Source organism: Anolis carolinensis, unplaced genomic scaffold (genome assembly GCF_035594765.1).
Source record: "Anolis carolinensis isolate JA03-04 unplaced genomic scaffold, rAnoCar3.1.pri scaffold_8, whole genome shotgun sequence".
Taxonomy (NCBI): domain Eukaryota; kingdom Metazoa; phylum Chordata; class Lepidosauria; order Squamata; family Dactyloidae; genus Anolis; species Anolis carolinensis.
Genome location: NW_026943819.1, coordinates 5879736 through 5902580, shown reverse-complemented (window position 1 = coordinate 5902580; position 22845 = coordinate 5879736). Strand labels below are relative to the sequence as shown.

General features: G+C 42.6%; 1 protein-coding gene across 1 annotated transcript in view; it reads right to left on the bottom strand.

The window, feature by feature from the left end:
* Nucleotides 1-1079: 1079 nt before the first annotated feature.
* Nucleotides 1080-22845, bottom strand: part of kat6a (lysine acetyltransferase 6A) — a 52724-nt gene continuing 30958 nt past the window's right edge. The window contains exons 9-17 of the mRNA XM_062961426.1: nucleotides 21623-21738; nucleotides 20673-20814; nucleotides 20291-20452; nucleotides 17740-17833; nucleotides 13844-14075; nucleotides 12369-12573; nucleotides 10658-11395; nucleotides 9034-9337; nucleotides 1080-6266 (exon numbers count right to left, since the gene is read on the bottom strand). Coding sequence (XP_062817496.1) covers nucleotides 3568-6266; nucleotides 9034-9337; nucleotides 10658-11395; nucleotides 12369-12573; nucleotides 13844-14075; nucleotides 17740-17833; nucleotides 20291-20452; nucleotides 20673-20814; nucleotides 21623-21738 — 4692 coding nt within the window. The 3' untranslated portion in view covers nucleotides 1080-3567. The remainder of the gene's footprint in view (nucleotides 6267-9033; nucleotides 9338-10657; nucleotides 11396-12368; nucleotides 12574-13843; nucleotides 14076-17739; nucleotides 17834-20290; nucleotides 20453-20672; nucleotides 20815-21622; nucleotides 21739-22845) is intronic.

Below are 22845 nucleotides of genomic sequence, written 5' to 3'. Positions count from 1 at the left end.
TGGTGCCTTTGTTTTTAGGCCTGTTCCTGGGGTTATTTGGGGTGCCGATTCAGAAAATTGCATTGGACAGACCACATCAGGTCTAGTTATAAGATATGGCTTTCTGTGGGCAAGCAGATGGCGACAACTGGCTGGCGTATGTTTTGTATCAGAAAATAGAGCTGCTCTATCTAAAGCTATTTTCTGAATCAGCACTCCAAATAAACAAACCATATCTAAAGTTGACCAAAAACTGATTCATAACCCTTTTGGAACTAATGTTGGAGAGTAGTCCCTGGTCAAAGTGGTCCCTGGTCAGAATAAGGTTGGGAACCACTGGACTAGATAGTATTGTAATCAGGAGTTATGCTATCATTAATACTTTCTGTTGGTGAATAAAAGGAATCCAATACTTTCTTATGCAATGGTTTTTCGAGGCTGTGCAAGACTGCTGGGTTGCTTCTGGACTCCAACCCACATACATGAGTGAAGTTCCTTTGTGACTTCGGTGTTAGAATACAACTTCGGTAACGTTCGAATCCCTGCTCAGTAATGGAAACCTTGGGCGAGTCTCACACTCTCAGCCCCAGAAAACTCTGTAAGAAAGTAAACATAATTTGGAAAAGACTTAAAGATACAAAACTATGAAAACTGGTGGAGCTTTCTTAAAACTGTCTTAAAACTTAGACAAAATATCCTCTGCCCCAATCAATCAGCAAACATTGACCCACAAACGTCTTAGAATCGTGGAGTTGGAAGAAACCTCGTGGGCCATTCCCATTCTGCCAAGAAGCAGGAAAATCGCATTCAAAGCACCCCCGACAGATGGCCATCCAGCCTGTTTCAAAGCCTCCAAAGGAGCCTCCATCGCACTCTGGAGCAGAGAGTTCCACTGCTGAACAGCTTTCACAGTTAGGAAGTTCTTCCTAATGTTCAGGTGGAACTAGGTTGCTGTTTGTTTTTCAGGCTGTATGGCCATGTGGCTTTCTCTCCTGACGTTTGGACACATTCCAGCTCAATTCTTGCCGGACATATTCTTGCTCAATCCCACTCCCTGACATCTCAGAAACCAAGAAAAAATCCATGGGCAAAACCAGACATCCAAAATGGCTCAACATAATTTATTTTTTTATGTTAAAATGTACAGAGTTCTTTTGAAAGTACTTGCTAGAAAGGGGGGAGGGAGAAAGTGATATTACATACAAGGAGAGGAAGGGAGGCCGGCCGGCCGAGGAGCGCATGACGTGGAGAATTACAAAGGGTTTCGTTGGTTGGTTTTTTCACCCAGGCACCCCTTCCCCTTTGAAGCTTACAAGTCACCAAGAACAAAGTACAAAGAAGTTACAAAACAGGAAAAGCAAATATAAACAGACAGGAATAGACGCGGCTTCATTTTGTACATGCGGCTTTAGAGGCATCTGGAGCTCTAGTCACACACTCTAGAGATCTCTTTAAAGAGAATTTTCATCTTTCTTAAAATAGTCTTTAATATTCTACAACAAAGATAAAAAATTTTAAAGATGGAATGAAATGAAAAAGCTCTTTTTTTTCTTTAAAAGGCATCAAAGTCACTAACAGTGAGATTTTTTTTAAATTTCTTTTAGAAGATTACCCAAGTTTTATTTTTGCTAAAAATACATTATTATTATTATTATTATTATTTTTTCTTAAACAGAAGTGGAAAAAAAATGACAAGGTACCAATATTACTGTGTCGGATACTTCTTTTTCTTTCTTTTTTTTTAATAATAATATAGAAAAGAACATTGGTTCTCTACAATAGTTCTACAGTCACAAAGGTTTGTGGAAAAAAAGGGAGCTGCCCGATTTGACTTTAAAAAAGAAAAACCATACAAAAAACCCCCCAAAAAACCAAAAAAAAGGGTAAACAGCAGACAAAATAATTAAAAAAAGAGAGAGATCAGTTTCACGGCCCTTGTGCCAACAGCTTCGCTTTCGACACCCGACAAACCTGCTCCTGACCCACTTGCGTCCCCGGAAGCGGTGCCAACGCAATGGGTCTCCAGGAAGAAGGAGCGCAACACCTTTTGGGTGCAGACAGGTTCGTAGAGAGAGAGATATATACAAGGACGCGGGTCCTACACTCAGCCTTGTACACATGCTCAAGAACTAAGAGAAAACACGGGCTGGAAGCCCTTGGGATTCTGTCTTTTTATTTTATTTCAACTTTTTTTCCCAATATACTCAACAGTACAGAGGAAGTCCTTTGTTTTGTTTTATTTCCTAGTGCAGTTGAACCCTCCTCCCCTCCCTCCCTCCCTCCACAACTGCCTTTCAGGTTTCTTTGTAGAAGAAGAAGAAGAAGAAGAAGAAGAAATGTCTTTACATATCTAAGTCACTCTAAGTGCGTCTGTAGCTCTACAGGAATATACAGAGAGAACTTTACATTAGAAGGACAAGCAACGTTTCCCTCTCCCGGTGTGTTACGATAGCAGTGGTATGCTCTTCGGACTGCTGACTGCACTGCCTCCCTGACGTTCCCTCCTCTATCCCCTCCGGACACGCAAAGACACGTATAGACATGGCCAGGGAACACCTGGAGTTCTGCAATGCCTCTTAAGAGATGGGGAAGAGCTGACAAGGGCCACACTGTCTCTCCCAAATGTGTCAACGGGGAGAGAAAAACCGTGAAAAGCCCAATATTCGCTCCGGCTAACAAGGGTATCCCTGCTGGCAAAAGCAGCCACATCTGAAGTTTCGGCCCGTCAGGTTTCGAATGGGGTCCAATTCTTCCAGCCCCTCGCAAAACCATCTGCACATAGCTTTTCCTTAAGGTGCCGCAGCTAACCATATCTGTCTAGGGTATGCATAATGGGTACACTTTTTAAAAGCTACATTTAAATATGTTCGAAGGGTTGTGTATGTGTGTATGGGTGCGGGGAATAAACCGTTCTGATTGCTAGAGGGGAGTCAAACAGGGAAAAGATGGTCAAAGAGGGTCAGAGAGTTTGCTTATCCCACGACAGACCCGGAATAAGACACAGAAGGAAAGGGAGGACAGGAGCGTTTAGAGATCAGGCCATCTTAAGAGCTGTGCACAAGGGGAGAGGAGCGGAGGGAGGGAGGGGATGCCATTTGACACGAACTCGCTCTGCCCGGGTAGCCAGCAAAGTCAGGCTCCATGTTCAGTTATGGAAAGGTCTTGTGCACATTTTCCATCCCCTCCCTGCAACCAAACCGAAATGGGATGGGGAGGAAGGAAAAAAGACCGTAGCCCATTTTAAAAATGGTTTTGGACTGTGTGAAGCGTTCCAGGTATTGTGGAGGAAATCGAAGACCCAACACAAGAGAACCCCACAAAACGTGTAAAGAATAAAGACCAGGCCCCCTAAAAATAATAATTATAATAATTATAATAATAATAGAACAAAAGAAACCAAAGGGAACAAAACCCCATCTAAAATCTACAGCAATATTTAACTGGAAAAAGGTCCATCGTCTCTGGTTTGTCAGTACAAAAGGTTCCTTTATTTATAGGGATTTCAGTTTGTTATTTTTTTTTTCCTGTGGGTTTTGTGTCTGCGTGTCTCTTGGGTGTGTGAGTTTCGAAAGCGCAAGGTTTGCTTGCTCATCTTCTCATGTAGGGTCCGTTGAGCGATTGCTTGGGCACCCCAGCAGCATTCATGTAGCTGTGATGCGAGGGGCCAGTGTACATCATGTTCCCATGAGGGTTTGGCTGCATAGGCTGCTGGGGATAGGCTTGGCTCCCCATCATTCCCATTTGCATCTGCATAGGATATTGGGCTGTCTGGTTCATGTAGGCAGGGTTGCTATGGTAACTGCTGTTCATCATGGGCTGGGTCATCCGGTAGCTGTTCATAGCATTCAGGGTGTTCATATTCATGGAGTTGACGTTGTACGGAGCGGTCGGCATCAGGTTCACCCCCATGTTCATGCCCCGCTGGACAGCCAAGGCCCGTGGGCTTGCCTGCATGGCCACGGCGGGAGGGCTGCGGCCATAGAGCTGCTGCTGGTGGGCAGCGGCTGCGGGCAGTGGGGCCGATTTGGAGCGGATGGAAATGTGGCCCTTAACCGGCATCTGCCCCTGTAGTCGCTGGGTGTGGGGAATGCCGATGTTGGTGGTGGACATGTTGCACTGGAGGAGGGGTGAGGTGAGGTTCATGGTGGTGGAGGCCAGGTTGGGCGGGGGCGTCATGGTGGCTTGTGCTTGGGGCGCCCCGGCCAAGGGGTGAGACGGAGCCAACTGAGCCAGGCCGGTGTTGGACAAAGACACGCTGGTTGCATAGGAAGTCACCGCAGGAGAATGGCTGTAAGGCATGGCATGGGGGTCCATTATGGTGTTGGTCAGCTGCTGCAACTTGGCTAAGCTAAAGGTGGCTGAGGGTTGGGAGTAGCCACCGGCGCCAAAGTCTCCCGGAATCCTCTCGTAGATGCTGATGTTGCCGGTGCTGCCGGATTCGGGGATTTCCATGATCATCGGTGCTGGGGTGAAACTGTTGTTCATGCTACATTGAGACAACGGTGGCTGTTGTTGTTGTTGCTGCTGCTGCTGCTGCTGTTGCTGCTGCTGTTGTTGTTGTTGTTGTTGTTGTTGTTGTTGTTGTTGCTGCTGCTGCTGCTGCTGTGCAGGAGGTGGGGGCTGTGGCTGCTGAGCTTGAGCCTGCGGTTGCGAGGGCTGTGCTGCCGGCTGTTGGTTGCTCGGCGGCCTTTCAACCACGCAGCTCTGGGGAGATTTGATATTGCAGTTAGTGGGGGGCGGGACGCTGCTTTGGGGCATCATGCTGCAGCTGTTGCCCATGCTGGCGATCTGCTGGGTGACCACGCAGCTGTTCTGGGTGAGGCTGCTGGAGGAGGAGAGCCCGCCGTAGGAGCAGCTGCTCTGTGAGGAGTTGTTGCCGCAAATGCTGCCCCCCATGGTGGAGTCATAGCTGCTGGGGTTCTCATAGTTCTCCGTGGTGCTCTCAATGCTCCCCAGGTCGCTGAAGCCACTGTCCACCACCTGCTGGGAATGGTCCGATACGGAAGGCACATCCATCATGGGGCTAGTCTCCATGTTCTGCATAGAAGGTGCGGAAAGGGAGCCTTGCTCGGGACTGATCTGAGTGTAGCTGCTCTCCAGAGTGCTGGGCACACTGGGGCTGCTGACCGATCGCACAGACTGGCTGGGGTGAGACTGGACCGAGGAGATGGGGCTGTTGTGCTCTGAGGCCTGGCAGTCTTCTACCATCGACATCTGAGGATCCTCTTCTGCGTTAGTGTAGCTCTGCAGGTTCTGGCAGGCCGCTAGGGTCTCCTCACAGTCCTGGTAGGCCACCTCATGGTCATGGTTCTCTTCCTCTTGTGTCAAGGACTGCACTGCTTGGACAGTCTCAAGGTCCAGTTCACTGTGAGGGATTGGCTCCTCTTCCTTGAGCTCAACCAGCCCTTCCTTCGCCTGCTGCTCTTCCTCTTGGTCATCTTCGGAACCAGGAACAGGTTCTGACCCCACAGATGTCTCATGGGATGCCTGCTCTTCCTCAGAATCTGCTTCTCCCTCACTCTTGCTCTTCACATCCTCCTCCCTACCATCCTGTGTGCTTGCTTCTAAAAAAGGCTCCTGGGCATCTGGTTCTTCCTTCAGCTCCTCTTTCGCTGCCTGCTCTTCCAATTCACTCTTCTTGGTTGATTCCATGTGGCCATCATCTTCTTCATCATCAGCATCATGGTCCTCATTCTCATTGGCTGCTGCAGCTGTCTCCTCCTCTTCCTCCTCTTGTTCACGCTCAGGTTCCTCCATCTCCTGATTCTCTTCCTCAGACTGTCTTTGCTCTTCCAGGACCTGTGGCTTCTCTGCTTCCTCCTCTTCCATTTCAGGTTCCTTTACTTCTGCGGCCGGGCTGTTGCTGCTACCTAAAGGAGATGCCAGTCTGGCTTCACTGGCAGGTGTGTCTTCCTCTTCCTCCCCTTCTCCCAGATCCCCAGCTTCGGTAGACATGTCTTCTTCTTTCCCTTCCTCTGCAACAGGCAGGAGTTCTTCCTTCTGCTCAACAGGCTCTTCCTTTTCCTGCACTTTTGGTTTGCGCCCAGGTTTCGAAGTGGCCTCCACAGGATCTGTCTCCTCTTCTGGGGAAGGGGCTAGGACCTTCCCCCTCTTCGGCTTGAATCCTGGCTTGCGGCCGGGCCTTTTCTTCCAGTGGATGGGCTTCCGGCTTTTGCCCTTGGGCCAGCCCTTCTTCTTTTTCATGGGCGTGGAGGTGTCCGGCTGCAGCGAAGAATCTTTTGTTTCACATTTCCTTAGCATGGCGACTGGTTTCAAGGTGGGAGAACCTGAAGAAGATGCAAAAAGGAGAGAGAAGAGATTTGTTAAAAGTCCGTACTTGTAATGCCCTATCTAATCGGATTTGAAATTGAAGAACCTTTAGCTGTCTGAACGTATTACCAACAATGACCAAAGCCTCAACAGACATTTTCCTTTAACACATTGGAGCAAAAAAAAACATAATCTGTGATTTAGACAGGTTGGTCATTACTAAAAGAAGCAATGAGAATTTCAACTGTCCTTTTCTCATTCTTTATCACCATTAAAGTAACAAATGACATAGATTCCATGCCATGCACTCAGGATAAGATGGGTATCTTTAGCATTCAGGGCCACAAAATACAAGGGTTGGTCAAGAATTTTTACTTCCTGTGTCATAAAAACGTTACGACTGAAGATAAAACAGCTGAAGTTGCTACAGATCATATCCTGAACTATCCTCTATGCAAAACTACAGTTCAACATATTCACCATCAATTTGTACACATTTGTGCCATCGTTTAACCCAGACAACAAAACTCTTTTGGAAAAATTTGGGGTCTTGCTTCATGACCTATGATTTTAAAGCTGTTTTAACATCATTAAAGTCATTGAATCTGAAACTACGTATGTTGTCTTTCAAGGTCCGAACAGGTAAAAATCAAAAGGGGCCAAATCAGGGCTGTAGGGAGGGTGAGGCACTACTGACCAGCCCATTTTTTACAATCATCTAGGTTTTTCATGGTTCAAGCTATGATCTGTAGCAACTTCTTCTGTTATATGTTCGTTCATAACATTTTTATGACACAGGGGGCAAAACTTTTTGACCCACCCTCGTATTATCACACACAAAACTTTCATTTACCAATTAAAAATTTGTAGTCCTACTTAGTACCTGAACGCTAGCATCTGTGTGCCCTTTGGATATGCCAAGAGACAGCATGTGGACTACAGTATTTACAGTAGTCCACCCCCGTTTGTGCCACTGCATGGTTTCAATGGGGTTTGCCCAGGAGAATCAACACCCAGAGGGTCAGCCCAAAGAGGTCCTGGCAACCTCCTTCCCTAGGCCTCCATGCATCGCTACCCCACGGTTTCCATCCACGCAAATCCATCTCGCAAGCAGCAGCTGCTCCCAGGTGGCACAAACTGGGAAGCTGCTTCTAATGTTCTGTAATGTATTTCTTGAAAAAGTATTCTAGCATCACAGCCAAGAATTTCCCAGTAATTGGGCATGCAGGGGGCTACCTTAGTTAATAAAACATAACAACAGCCTAATAGGTTATTACAAAACCACTCAGCTTGATAGATGTATTCAGGAGAGTTTCTGGTCTCACTGACTGCCGTTTTAAGAGGTTAAATGCAGTTTAATTGTCTAAATTAAAGAAGGGGTATAAAAGCACTTTAGGGGGAAGGTTAAGAAGCTAAGCCTAGTACCAACTTCCCCACACTGGTTCCTGCTGTCAAGGAGAAAATTCCTTCTATTGCAAGAAGAAAGCCACAATGTTACTGTCTAATTATGGCTGGGTAACAAATATGCTGGTGGTTACAGAGCAAGGAGAAAATGAGTACAAATACATAGGTTGCACAAAATATTCTTTTCATTCCACATGTAACTTCAGCGGCATTACTTTCTATCATTTACAATAAAGTTTGTTTGATGATCTAATACCCTGTTCTCCAAGGGAGGCTTTTATGCCCCTTCAATTACAGAGAAGCTCTTCATCTTATTTAGAAGAAAGACACTTAAAGATGCTTTTACATCAACTCCTGGAGAGCCAAGGCCAGCAGAGCAAGAGAGAATGCTGTACACTCTTGTATTTGTGCTGCCGATTCTCTGCACCCTTTTTGAAATACATCTTTGGGCAAAATGCTGCAAAACATTGCCGGTAGCTTATAGCAAGGTCCAAAATAAATACCTTATATGTAGCACATGGAGAAAAAAAAATAGGCCAGTATGAGATTCTTTTTACATAATGTAATGTTCTTCGCTCATGCCCTTTTCTTGGACTATGGGACTCAAACATGTGTGCCCTATTTTTCTTATTTTAAGATATTTTTATTTATTTTATCATAATTCCATACATTTGTTATACATTGTTTGTTTTACAGCAGATACATAATATTCAATACAATCTACCATACATTAAATTTGGCATCTACTCTTATTTTTACACTTATACATATTTTCTATCCCTCACCATCATGTTCTCTTCCGCCCGAGCCACTCCTTTTATGGATCATCAGTCCAAAATTTGATTTCCTCTTGTGGAAGTAACTTTCCGTCTTCCAAATTCATTTTTAGCCATTCTACATCCTCCTTTTTATCATTCCTTCTATAACCAGTCTCAGTCTGTTTGCTTCATAATATCTTCTAATATTAGGAAGTGCTAATCCTCCTCCTTTTTGAGATCTGTACCCTATTTTTAAGGCCTTTAAGGAAATAAACTCACTAATAAGACTATGTGATGAAGATTTACTCAGTGGCCTTCATGCCAATACCATCAGGGGGAAAGTAGCACAACGGGATGAGTCCACACTTTGATCTCCATATAGAACATGTAGGATTGCCTCATTATGGGGAGACGTAATTCCCACCCCATTTTGAAGTTCATTGTGTCACCCAAACTTAAAAAAAGGGGTGGGAATTATGTCTCCCCGTGATGAGGCAATTCTACATGTTCTATATCCGGCATGGGCAAACTTTGGCCCTCCAGGCGTTTTGGACTTCAATTCCCACAGCCTACAGGAAGACAGAGCCATGCACAAATTGGTAGCATTGTTTGGGAAACATACCAGTGGCCTCATCTGAGTCCTCCTCAGCCTGGGGTGCTCTCTTGGAGGAGGGTCGGTGCCTGTGGGAGTCCTGGGGAGAGAGGTGCCGAAGGTACCCCCTAGAGAACAGCTCGCTTTCTTCTTCTTCTTCGTCCTCCTCGTCCTCCATCTCAAAGGTGGGCTCCAGCTGAGGCATGGGCCTCTCTGAGTCAGAGTCCTCAAAGGGCTCATCCAGAACCTCGGTCGTCTCAGAGATGGTTTCTGTCACCACGCTACTGTTGTGGTACTTGCGCTTCCGGACCCGCCGCTTTCGAGGGATGGGCTTCTGCAAAAGGGAAGAAAGGGCAGAGCATTACAAAAAGCAAAAACAGTCATGGAAACCTACATTCTTTGTACAAACTAACAAGTGTCCACTAAATGGAATAAAAACAATGTATTAAATATCATTAAACATTGTATTACACACAATAAACAAATATAAATTTCAGATAAATGGTTACAAAAGCCAATCAAACTGTTGCATTCACAGTATGATGAATGGTAATCAACTTTCTTGGTTATTTTCTTGTTTCTTCTTCAAAGAAGAGTAGACCCCTGATCCACAACAGGTTTCGACTACTTATAGTCTTCGTCTGGTGGTAGGGTTTTTGTTATTTAGTTCAAACAATTCAAGCATGTACTCAATAAACCATACAGTCTTTCACAGATGTCGTGGAACAAAGCGTTCTGTTTCAAATCAAAGATACTCTGCATAAGGTTTTATTCTACTGTGACGTTTTATTCTACATGCTTGAATTGTTTGAAACAGTTTGATTGGCTTTTGTAACCATTTATCTGAAAATTATATTTGTTTATTGTGTGTAATACAATGTTTAATGATATTTAATACATTGTTATTATTCCATTTAGTGGACACTTGTTACTTCAAGTCCTTGGGAACCCATTTTTTCTTATGTCCTAGACACTTGGGAAGTGTTCGACTTGTGATTTTGTGATATGAAATCCAGCATATCTATCTTGTTTGCTGTGTCATAATAAAATAATAATAATAATAATAATAATAATAATAATAATAATAATAATAATTTATTTGTTTGACCAGTCATATGACCATTTCAAAGTGCAACATAAATAAAAACAAGGCAAAAAGGATGGGAGGACAGCAGCTGACCTTCCGTTTTCCGTCAACATTTTTTCTTATAGTACTTTACAAGCTTTGTACAAACACCATGAGCCAAAAGTCTGGCTTTCCTTTAAGGGATGAGGATTTCTCAAGTACAAGGACTGCATTCCTGTATGCAGTATTATGCCACACTGTGGAATTACCCCAAATGATGGACAAAGGAAACAGTTGGAAGGTGGCCTCAAATACCTCCACTGCTGCTGTTTAATGTAGTCATTTCAGTCCCTGGCTGCTAAAGAGTTGTAAAATGGGTACAATTCAAGGAGAAAGAAATGGCAACCCCTTGCCAGTACAGCTTAGCAGAGGAAAGAGGTTTCTACAAGAAAAGTGTCTGAAAACTCACAGCAACTCAGTACTGGCAACCCCTTGCCAGTACAGCTTAGCAGAGGAAAGAGGTTTCTACAGCCCAAAGTGTCTGAAGGTACAGAGCAAAAACACAACCCCAGGATGTGAAGCACGAACCTTTCGTTTCAGTGTGGGTTTGGTGAGGATCGGAGGGGAATTGGAGCAGGGGGAAACGGGCTCCTCCTCCTCTTCGTCTTCGCTGCTCTCGCTGAAATGCCTCGGCATGGCCCTCTCGCTGGGAGTGCTGTGCCGCCGGGGTATCCTCCCACATTCCTCAGAGATTCTGCTCTTCAGGGGCTCGAGGGTCTTCATCTGCCCTCTCCAGACATCCATGGTCTCGCTGTAACGCCTCTGAGTGGCCGAGGCCTTTTCTCCTTTGCCATATTGCCCTTGGGAGACAGTAGACTTCTCCTCATCTTTGCCAAAGTGCCCGCGGTGAGATGGGGCCTTCTCCTCACATTTGCCGCACTGTCCCTGGGCAGAAGTGGTTTTCTCTTCACTCTCTCCGAATCTTCCTCGAGAGGCGGCAGCAGTAGCGGCAGCAGCGGCGGCAGCGGCAGCAGCAGCCTTTTCCTGGCACTCCCCACAGCGTCCCCCTCTGGCCATTGCCGACTTCTCTTCTAAGTGGAGCTTTGACTCCTTCTTAGCAAAGGGCTCCCGTTGCTTGCGGCTGTTCTTCCGGCTCCATCGGCCCCTCCGTGGTGCCTGGCTGTTTGTGGGAAGACCAGCCAGAGGAAGACTCTGCTTGTTTAGCCGCGTAGGGTTGGCAGGAGGGGCGGATTCTGGCTTTTTTTCAATCTCCTGAGGGAAGCAAGACTCTCTCTCTTTTCTTTCCCAAGACATAGACTTGATCACCTGACGTAGGAAGGAAAAACCCAAGGGATTTTTAAAAATTTATTTATTTACTATTCTTTCTAACCCACTTTTCTCACCCTGAAAGGGCCACTTCAGCGTCACATTGCAAATACACAGTGTATAAATATAATAAAATACAAAGCAAAGCACATTTAACATAAAATACAACACAAAGCATAATAACATCCATAAATAAGATTTAAACAAATATTAAGCAAGAAAAACATTATTGCAATTATTGTAGAGACTCATCCATTGAATAGTATATTTCGCTAAACTTAGTCATCAGTGATAAACATGAGCCAGCGAGAAAATTAAGAGGTCTCCACAAAATAAATAAATTAAAATAAAATCTGAAAACAAAACAAAATCAAAAGATGTTAGTTTTAAAATTTATTTAAAACTAACATCTAAAGAGATTCTGTTTCAAGTACAGGACATAGGTTCTACTGAGGAAACTCACATCAAAGCAATATGTAAGTTTTAACCTCCTTCACCTCATCATCCTATCCAATTCCTTTTCTTTCCATCCTCTATGTTGTTCTTTTCCTAAAGGCAGGTTCCTCTGGCTTCCTCTTCACCTTTTGGCTCACTCCCGCTCCCAGCAATCCTTGTATCAAGCCACTTTCCTGCTCCCTCTGATTTTTCTGTTCTTCTTCCTAGACTCCCAGCTCCCCTCCCTTTTCTTTCCTCTCATCTGAATACCCCCTGTAGCTATTTCCAAAATTGAGCTTGTTATTAACACAGGAGCAACCTTTTCTTTTCTTAATATCCTGCATTTCTCCTTATACACGACTCAAGGCAGTCATAATAGAAACATTTAGCATACTAGAAATTCCTGCCAACCTCTGCCGGAAGATATGGTACAAAAATAATCCTGTGGCCAGATACACAAACAAATTGCTATTCACAAGGACTGCGTAACTAAATTACTTAGCAAATGTTTACTAGTGTAAATATATTTCTTGCTGACCTCTATTTCTCTCTCCTTTGGCTGCTGCTGATCTTCATTTTCCCCATCATCAGGTTCCTCTTCTTCTTCCTCTGAAACCACAGAGTTTGAAACAATGACAGGAGTCCAGCGTAGACATTCAGGATCCACAATGACAGGCCGGTGATTCTGTTTCAGCTTCACCATGTGGTCTTGGATGAGTTTCTCCCGCCGAACAATCACAAATCTGAGAATAAATCAAATCTTCAGTTGGTTGATGCCAAGTGCAGGTAGCACCCATAAAGATGCAAGGAAATGAATATGGACTAGGGGAGGAGCCAGTCAAAGAGCTGATGTGAGCAGTCCAGAAAAGCAAGACACATAAAGCTCACTACAGTTCAATACAGCTCCCAAATCTTCATGGGATGCTAATTGATACATGTCTTGGGGTGGGAGACATGCATCCACCCAAGAGTGCAATTCTCAGCATCCCACACCTTTGGCTGTACTGGACAGGACTGAGACAATTTGCAATCCACAATATCTGGAGATCTACAGGATTCCCCTTGTATGTTTGTGGCATTGTGCTTTAAAAGTATATTAACTATGGCTGTCCAAAGCTCAGAAGACACAAATTACCAAGTAAGAGTGGTTAAACATACAATACAAATTATGACATGTAAGAGTAACTGCAGAAATCTGAACAAGAGGTAGACTGCAGATTTCCTCTATTCTTCCAGCACTAATGACAGCATGAGTACAAAATTTCAGTTTCTGAGCTGTTCATAGTCTCAATGGCCATCTGCTTGTCACTTTTTGCCAATTTATTTATTTATTTATTTATTTCCAGCGTTTATACCCCGCCCTTCTCAAGGCGGCTTACAACAGTTGGCAACATTTAATGCCAAGAACATAATAATAAAACAAAAACAGTACATATCATCAAATAAAACTATAAAAATACATCATTAAAATACATTATAACAATTAAAACATATGTAAATTAGATCCATTTTGTCTAAAAACCTCATGCTTCAGCCTTCAGATTGTACCAGATTTGAGTGACTAGTCAGCACAAGGAAGTCACTGGCCTACACCTAATGTCCTAATCTTCCCAACATCTAAACAGACTGGAAGAGCAGCAAAAGCATGTTTTCCTCTTCCATGAGCTCTTTGCGACACTCCACCGCCTGCCTCTAAAAGACTAATTAGGCAGCCAGTAGAGGCATGACACGCCAATTATGTAACTGCTTCTCAATTTCATTTTGTTCCATGCTTTTTACTATGGCAGGGAGCTGTTAAACTAAGAGAGCTCATGGCCAGGGTTCTGTGTCCTTAGAAATATTACAACTCTGTATCTAGGCAATATGAATCCTCTGCCATGAAAAGACCTGTACAAATTATGAAAATCTAGATGAGCTGCATGCTTTGTGCATGCTACTGCAGGACGTGCACCCTTCCTTTGCTCACAGATCTTGCCCTTTTAGCCCTCCTGGTCCTATCACAGTAGCACTCACTGATCGCTGCGGAAATCCAGCATCCTCAGGTGGTGCAGAGTGGAAGTGATGTCTTGAGGGCAGATGCCTGTCAGTTTGCTGAGCTTCTTGATGCTGATCTGCTTGTCGTTTTGATGATAAAGGCACTCCAAGATTACACTTTTCCAGTACGCCATGTAGGAGAGGCGGCCCAAATCAGATAACGGCTTCTCTGGGGATCCTGCTTGGCCTTCACGTTTGGAGAGGAGATAACCTGAGGAAGAAGAAATGCAGAAAGCACTGAGGACTGGGCTTTGTAAGATAGTAAAGCATTATTCCCCATCAACAGAACCAGAGGAACTGATCCCTGTCTTTCAGCTAGAGTTAACAGGATTTGTTTGAGACTGAGCCACCAATTGTGCCTCTCTAATAAAGGAAAACTGCCCCCACAACACCACCAGTATGGGCCAGAATTTCTTTCTTCTGTGCTCATCAGTAAATACTCTTCATAATAATAATAATAATAATAATAATAATAATAATAATAATAATAATAATAATAATAATAATAATAACAATTTTATTTTTATACCCCACCCCATCTCCCCAAGGGGACTCGGGGCGGCTTACATGGAGCCAAGCCCAGGCAACAAGCAATATAAAACTCAACAATAAAAACAAATCATAAACAAATAAAATCACATATACCAATAAACAATAAACACACTTTGATAAAAACCTGGGTTGGCTCCTAAAAGGGGTAGTGAGCCAGAAAAGTGCAAATAGTTTTGTAAAGTATTCAAGGTAGACAACTAGTCATCCATATGATTCTAACCAATGGCCATCTGTCAGGGATGTGTGCTTTTCCTTGCATGGCAGGGAGTTGGACTAGATGCCCCATGCAGTCTCTTCAAACTCTATCATTCTAGAAAGACTTTTTTTATGCATGAATAGAAATGCCTGAATCTCCTCTATAATGCGAAACCTTACAAGAAAGCACTCCGTTTCAAAGGAGGAAATCCAAAACTCACAAGTGGCAATACTTTTACTAGACCAACCCCCAAAGCATGAAAAGATACCATGCAAGCTTTTGACACTTTACTGGCTGCTTCATCAGACAAAGGTGTTCAAAATCGTACAAGGAGACCATGTTCAAGTCCTATATTCTGAACGAGATGTTGTCAGTTAAGATGGTATTGAGATGCAAGGAAGAATTGTGATCTGAAGTGTTGTGGACCCAGTTCCAGTAGTCACAAAAGGGGAATCAGTGCTGGCGGATTTGGAGGAAAGGCTCTGCAGACCACACTCGGGGATCATTGCTGCACCTGAGAATGACAGGGCCACTAGATGGCACATTTCCCCATTCTATCGCTCACAGGCGAGACCTCAAACAAAACAGTCCAAGGTGGAGCGCTCCTGCCAGACAGCCATGCTGTTTCTTCCAGAATCCTCCATTCCACACCACTCTGTTTACAGCAGCCAGTGACCCCCCCCCCCCCAACCTCAGCCGCACACTGCAGCCACTGAGCATGTGTAGCACTTCAAGGGCCATTCTGGGACCGTTTCTGCCCAAAAGTGTTTCCTAAGGTGGTATATCGGCAAATGTTGTTTTTCCCCAAGCATGCCAATACCCCTGCCTCTCTCTGGTTTGGCTGGAATCCCATGCACATTCACTATTAACGGAGAATACTTTGGGGGGGGGGATACAGGACCCTAAACGTCACCAGAATTCACACGTCACCTCAATCTCCAGTGATCAGTGCTGTGGAGTCCTTGCAAAAGAGAGGGATTACATCAATTCCCTTTCATCATTAAATAACGGAAGTGTGGCTTTTCAAGAACTATTTGTGACTCAAGTGGCAGTTTGTAATCTGACAAAATAATGAGAAGCAACTGGAGGGAAAGGGGGCACAGACTGCTGCATACTGAAATCAAAGGAAAACCTGGCTTTTTGCTGCAGCTTTTTCTTTTATCAACAAGTTAAGGGCTATTGGTTTTGTTCTGGCAGAATTCTGAAAATGGCTCTTTATGGGCAAAGGGCTTTTAATCGTGTGCTACATTGTCCTTAGTCCTCTTACATTTTAATTCTATGGATAGTTTAATTATACTGTAACTTTTTCCTCTTACATTTTAATTCTATGGACAGTTTAATTATACTGTAACTTTTGTATGTTTTTAGTTATGAGATCTTTCACTTGTAGCTCTCTTGATTTTTGTAAATATTGTAAGTTTTTAATTATAGGACCTTTCATTTGTATCTCTTGTGATCTTTGTAAAATGTCTTGAGTCTCAGGGATGAGGACAAGGCAGAAAGCAAATAAATAAATTACAGTAACAGAAATTCAGGTTGTGTAGAGACACCACCAAACACAAGGGTAGGAAATCCTAGGACATTTCATTCCCACCCTTTTGTCCATTGTTTCTGGGGCAACATCCGACTGCTCTGAATTTCTTTTATTCAGGGTTGCAAGGCCACATTTAAGCTTCACTTGACTTCTTTTCATAATGTGATATTTTAGTACTTCCAGCAGAAGAATGTGTGTGTGTGTATCCAACAAGGGAAAATAGTAATATTATTTATTTCAAGCTTGCTCTATTTTGAGCTAACTATTGAGACGTCGCCTGCCAATGTAGGACTCACATTTTTATCTGATACTTTACTACCACTTTATTGTCTTTGCCCCCCTTCCTTACTCTCTCTTCTTCACGTTCTTTCCCGTCTTTTGGTATCCAAAAAGAGCCAATTAAAAACTTTCCTATTTAGACAGGCCTTTAGTGAAGGAAACTAAGCTGGAGTGATAAGAAAAAAACCATGTTTATGGACTGGAACAAAGTGCAATATGATCTAACATAATGCCACAAGAATGTGAATGTATATTTTTGTTGTTTGAAACTGTTTATTTTACTATGTGTTATACTTATCAATGTATTTGGATTGTTGTTTACATGATTTTAATATGTTGTAAGCTGCTTTGGGTCCAGTAAGGAAGAAAAGCGGGATATAAATAAAGATTTATTATTATTATTATTATTATTATTATTATTATTATTATTATCCAGGAGTTTAATCTGAAATTGCTCCTGTAATACACCTAATGCCACATCTTGGCATCTAGGTTGGAGATTCCAGCCTATGGAAACTTACTAGCTTTTAAGGTACCTCAAGACCCTTTAAAAAGAGCAGGCGACATATAAGATTATGTGCTAGCAGCTGCCTTCTAAAGCACTGAAAGACAAGCCCATGAATAGGATATTACAGAAGTGAAACCCTGATGTTTTGAGGATGTCTGTGGCTGCTGTTAGAGATGCAGGGAAGATGAAGGCAGCTGCTTCTGGTTATTACTGCTTTTCCAGTGCACTAGTGCTTTCAAGGTTGCAAATCTCTCTCAGGGTGACACCAGCGAAAAGCAAAGCCATGCCTTCTAGCTCTCAGAGTGCAGCAGTCATCGCTTTCACTGTCTCTTTCAGCACAAAGATAACACAAAGCCAAGCGACCTCATAATCCAGTGACTTCCCCTCTAGCCCTTCAAGAAAACAAACCCTCCTAAGAGAGGCAGAAATCATGTGTTCTGAGCTCTGAAACAGACTTGACAGTGACAGGATAAAACTACACAATTAATGAAGAGTGGCAAAACAAAGTGTGTTTCCGCTGGAAATTCCCAAATTAAACTCAGTTTGCTCTTGATAAAGAGATGCATCCCACGAAGAGTGCTTTAAGACAGGATTCACTCCTAACACTGGAAACTATTCAACTGGAAATGACAATCAGTGTTAAACACTGGATAAGCAACGTCCTGGTTGAATGCTGGGAGACTTAAGGAAATAGTTGCTTTGCATGGCTTTGGAAATGGCAGTCCTGAAATACTGTGCATCTTCCTGAATTATTGTGCAAAGCTTAAAAGAAGGATTTTTTTTTTTTTTAATGAGAAAATGCTTACTGAAATCAATGAGAAATCTGCCATAGCCCTTGCGCTGGTATTGGGGGAGAATCATTATGCAGGAAACGTTGTATTTCTGCTGGCAGTGCTTCTCCTGGTGAGAGACAGAGAGAAGAAACAGAGATTGTTAAAAGCAAGGGATTAGTGAGATGGAAAGGAAGTTCTTCTGTGCTAGTAATGAATTCAGATGGAATATTCCAGTAAGAGACACGGTTATAGCCCCACTGGGAAATTCATGAGCATCAGCCCCAAAACAAGTATCTGGTGAAAGCACACAAAACCGTATTAAGCCACTGCCATAGAGGTAACTGCTGTCAAGAAATGGGGGATGAATGAACGAACTGCCAAGGAACATATGAATTTGGATTGCTATGGGTTTTCCGGGCTGTATGGCCATGTTCCAGAAACATTCTCTCCTGACGTTTCACCCACATCTATGGCAGGCATCCTCAGAAGTTGTGAGGATGCTTGCCATAGATGTGGGTGAAACGTCAGGAGAGAATGCTTCTGGAACATGACCATACAGCCCACAAAACTCATAGGAACCCAGTGATTTCAGCCATGAAAGCCTTCGACAACACATTGAGCATATGAACTTGCTTATTCCCAAGTTGGCTACTGGGAGATCTAGTCCGGTAAAATCAATTCCAGGTGGGACTCGCTTTCCAGGGTCTTGGCCCCAGAAGGTCTCCTCAGCCCATTACTCCAGTCACATTCAAAATGAAGGTGCCAAAAAGAAATTCAGGGACTTTATCATTACAAATTGTAATTTACAACTACCAAGTCATTATTTTTGGACTTTTTGCTTAAAGCAAAATGAAGTCCACATCCCCCCCAAAAGGTGTCTAGAATAAAAGAATACAATCCTTGCTGCTACCAAAAGGAGACGGGCACTTAAAACCAAGTCAAAATCCAATCTGTGTGTTTGTTTGTAAAGACAAAAGGAGAGAGGCATGGAGTAAGGTTCACAATAATGCCCTTCGCAAAAGTTTCCTCTCCAAGCAATACAGCCTCAATACTGGAGTTGGAGGGAGGAAGGGAGAGAGGGCGAATGTAAAGACGGGGTCCTCTTTCAATGGGAAATACTAAGGCCACATTCAGACTCAACAGTCTCTTTCCCAAAGTGCAAACAAAAGCTTTGAAATGAGATCAGCATCTGATTTTGAGAAACAAGCCTGCTGAGGTCACAATTAATGTTTACTCCACCACCTCGCTCTGCTCTCTTCGCTACTCAAGAGACTAAGAAGTCATTTAAAACCCACTCCCCTCAGAGCCACCTCCTTGCTGGATTTGGGGTCCTTGGAGGATATACTCCTTACAACGGGATAAAGAGAAAGCCAGCCTTATTAACTGCTTCACTTCCCTGGATTTCGTCTACGCCAGATTTTAAAAATGCATGGCAAACCGCACTCATCATTTCATAGATCACTGGGCTGGTTAAACCACATACAGTTAGGCGGAATGAGAATTGTTTTAGAGCCACTTAAACTGGCTTATATTCAATTCACATTGTTAAACTGACAACTCAATCCCAATATTTACTTGCAGGCAAGTCAGACCAGTTCCAGCAGACATTTGCAGAGGCATGGCATGGCATGACAACTGTGGCCTAAAAATAAGAAACAGTTACACACCTGGGTCTGTCAGGGAGAGAGCAAAATAGTGCCATCTTCTTGTACATAAAATGAGCCTTTAGCTATGGCCAGGATTTCATATATATGGCACAATTCTAAGTTACCACAGAACAAAGCATTGGAATTCAGATCTGGATGCTGAGATGCTTAGTAAGTCTTAATGATGATTATGATGGTTATTATTATTATCTTTATGTATATCCTGCCTTTTTTGCCATAGGGACTCAAAGTGGTTCACAACCACACAATCTAATAACAACATTAAACAAAGCTAATACAAAAATGTTTTAAAAACAATTAAATATTAGTTAAATTACAATAAAAATGTTAAGTGTGCACTCGAAAAAAAAGTACAGACTATTTATTTCCAATATTTCTACCCCGCCCTTCTCCCCGAGGGGACTCAGGGCGGCTTACACAACTGGTAGGATCACTACCAGTACATCATAATACAATAAAATAAGAATAAAACAGTTAAAATAATTAAATAACATAATAAAATACAATATATAAGATTTAAAACAATGCAACACCAAATATATATACCAATCATCCATCAGACCTTGTGCAAAAGCCTTAATCCGATCCATGTCAATGCTAACTGAGTTCATCTGTATATGTATGCTGAAAGCCAAAATATACTGAATAGTATGGGCTTCCTTGAACCTTCCCTACAACAAGCAGAACCTGCTTTCATACAAAATAGCAAAAAAAAAATTTTTTGAAAATTACAGAAAACAGCAGTGAAACAAAAAAAAATAGCTTTCAAAATTGCTTCAGTTTTACTTAATAATAATTTTATTACCCGCCTCTCCCTGTGGCTCGAGGTTCAATAAAACAAGAGATAACCTGCTATTAAAACACAACATTTGTAATATCATGGTGCAGATTTTTACTTTGGATCAATGCAAGCTGACCTTAGAGAAGTAGCCAACGAGATGGCAGCCCTTCACATCGTTCTGTGTCAGCACATAGAAAAGAAACGGCTCCACATCATAGTAGAGTGTCTTGTGATCCAGGAAGAGTTTTGCCAATAGACACAAGTTCTGGCAGTAAATGGTGCTGACATTCCCATCCACCTTCAAGAAAAAACAAAAGAGGTGAAGTCATCGTCCTGAACAAGCTGTTAACAAACAACCACAGCAAGTGCTCCAATGGGGCCCAGAAGGATGACAACAAATCCATTCAATAACTTTAACGAGACTTAAAGAACAGCGGAAAAAGGATGACATTAGGGGTAAGTGGTCACTTTGACTGTCAGTACCTTATAGATAGTAATTAGGAACTTCAGAAATTTACCTCAAAGACAGAAACATTGCTCTTCCTGTAAATTTCATTCGCTGGGGGATGGAACCAACCACATTTCTTCATGTGCTGCTGCAGAATTGTCCTGCTTTTCATGTACTTGAGACAGAATTCACAAATGTACAGCTTAGGTAGCCTGCAAGAGAGAAAGTTTTTACATTTCTTCAATAAAAAAGGCACTGGAGCATTGCAGTAAATACATTGGAATAAACACACTTTGAATGAATGAATGAATGAATGAATGAATGAATGAAATAAAGAAACCCCCTGGATAAAGCATTTCATTAAAGCATTTCAGCATGTTGTACTTTAGAGAAAACAGGAACCTCAACTCAGATTATTTGCAATATACCTTTCAAGTGTGACTAAATGTCATATTTTCCTGGCTGTAAGCAAACAAGAGCAGAGCCGTACCCACAATATGTCAAGATTATGTAGTAAACAAGAAGATCCCAGCATAATCTGACAGACTGAAACAATGGTGTTTCTGCATTTTGTTTGTTAAAAGAAAGTTTCCCAGTTACCAAGGTGGGTTATTGTATTTGGAGGGATCACAAAGAAAAAACAGATGTTGAAAGGGGCGAAGCAAAACAGTTGTAAATCCTTGAGTCTCCCAACTCTTGTGACTGTTTCTGCATACCTGCCACCATGATCAAACTTTTGCTTTCTCTATCCTCCTCACTCCAATCACAATTTCTGCAGCCCATTCTAAAAATGCCTGGAAAGAACTCATGTGAAATAAGCAAATATATGTTATTTATTTGCATGGTACAATTTTATCCTGATCACATCTTTGTTTTGTGTGGAGAACATCTCATCTTAATTCCAAGGAAGGAAGTGCATGTAACTTTAAAATTCTCAGGCTAGGTCTATAACTAGAGCACTTCTGCTTTTTTAGCTGCCCATTCAGCTTGTGGTACAGAATGAAGGTGTGTGCACCATACCTGGAATACTCTTGTGGATATGGCGAGGAATACCAGGTGTGGATTTCATATTTCCCAAATTCAATGACAGATGGACAGCGGACTTGTGGGTCGGAGGCTCCGGTCACCCCTACTTTCTGTAAAGGAAAGAAGCATCCACCAGCGTTAACCAAAAAATGCTATATAACAGATCCAGAGGTCTATCAAAGCAACAGCTTTGGGTAAATAAAGCTTTCTTCCTCTACACAGATTCACAAAGATGCAAGATGACTAAAAAACAGGTGTGTGCTGCGGGGAATTTAATGTTAGCCATTTGCTAGGTGCCATTATTCTTAAGGTGTTTAATTTTAACGTTTATGTCCCCCTTTATAAATCTAGAAAATCACCAGCCTCTGAAAAAGCAGCAAAAAAAAAAGCTAATGAGTGCTCCCCACATACTTATACTACCTGACATGAATAATTTATAAAGGACTGAGTCAACAAAGGATAGGGTTTCATTTTTTAACTTTCCAAAACTCCAAACAGCACAGTTTCATCAATTTGCACAGATGCGAAAAATAGACAGCAGCTATTTGCATTTTGGACATAAACGACTTCCCATACTGAACAATATTTACATCTGAAAATGAACTCCAGCCCAACTCAAAATAGGTAAGCAAGTAGAATGATCTTTTGTTTTAAAGGAAACTGTTTCATTTTTTTTAATGGGCCAGAAATGTATTTGCTAGAACCATGGCAGTCATTCCTCAAGTGCTTTGGGAAGCAATTTTTGCCTTCTGGCAAAAATATTTACATAATTCTGCCCTCCATCGTTACTTCTGATTGATATATTTATTCATTTTTCATCTTTCCTTCTGGCTTCCACACCTCAGTTTCCTCTTCACATAGGCTTTGAAAAGATGACACCTTGCAAATTGCCAGAGCAAGTTAAGGCAAAAAAATTAAAGGAGCAGAGAAATTGCTGATCAGCCTTCAATAATCCTTGTCTCTTATTATCACTATTACCGTTTTTACATGGAAATGTCCCTATGGCCCTTTACTGTGTTTTCCTATTGACCTTCCAGTGCTGTGTGTGGTGCCGGAAGGTCTCCTAATCCTGGGAAGTTTTCAGATGTCCGGTTCTAAACAAGTGCTAAATGCATGCCAACTAATACCGGAAGGCCCAGCCCTTGCTTGCCTTCCCTTTCATTGCACATGCTCACATTTCTTCAGCATGAGGCATGCAGCCCCTCAGTAGGGACCAA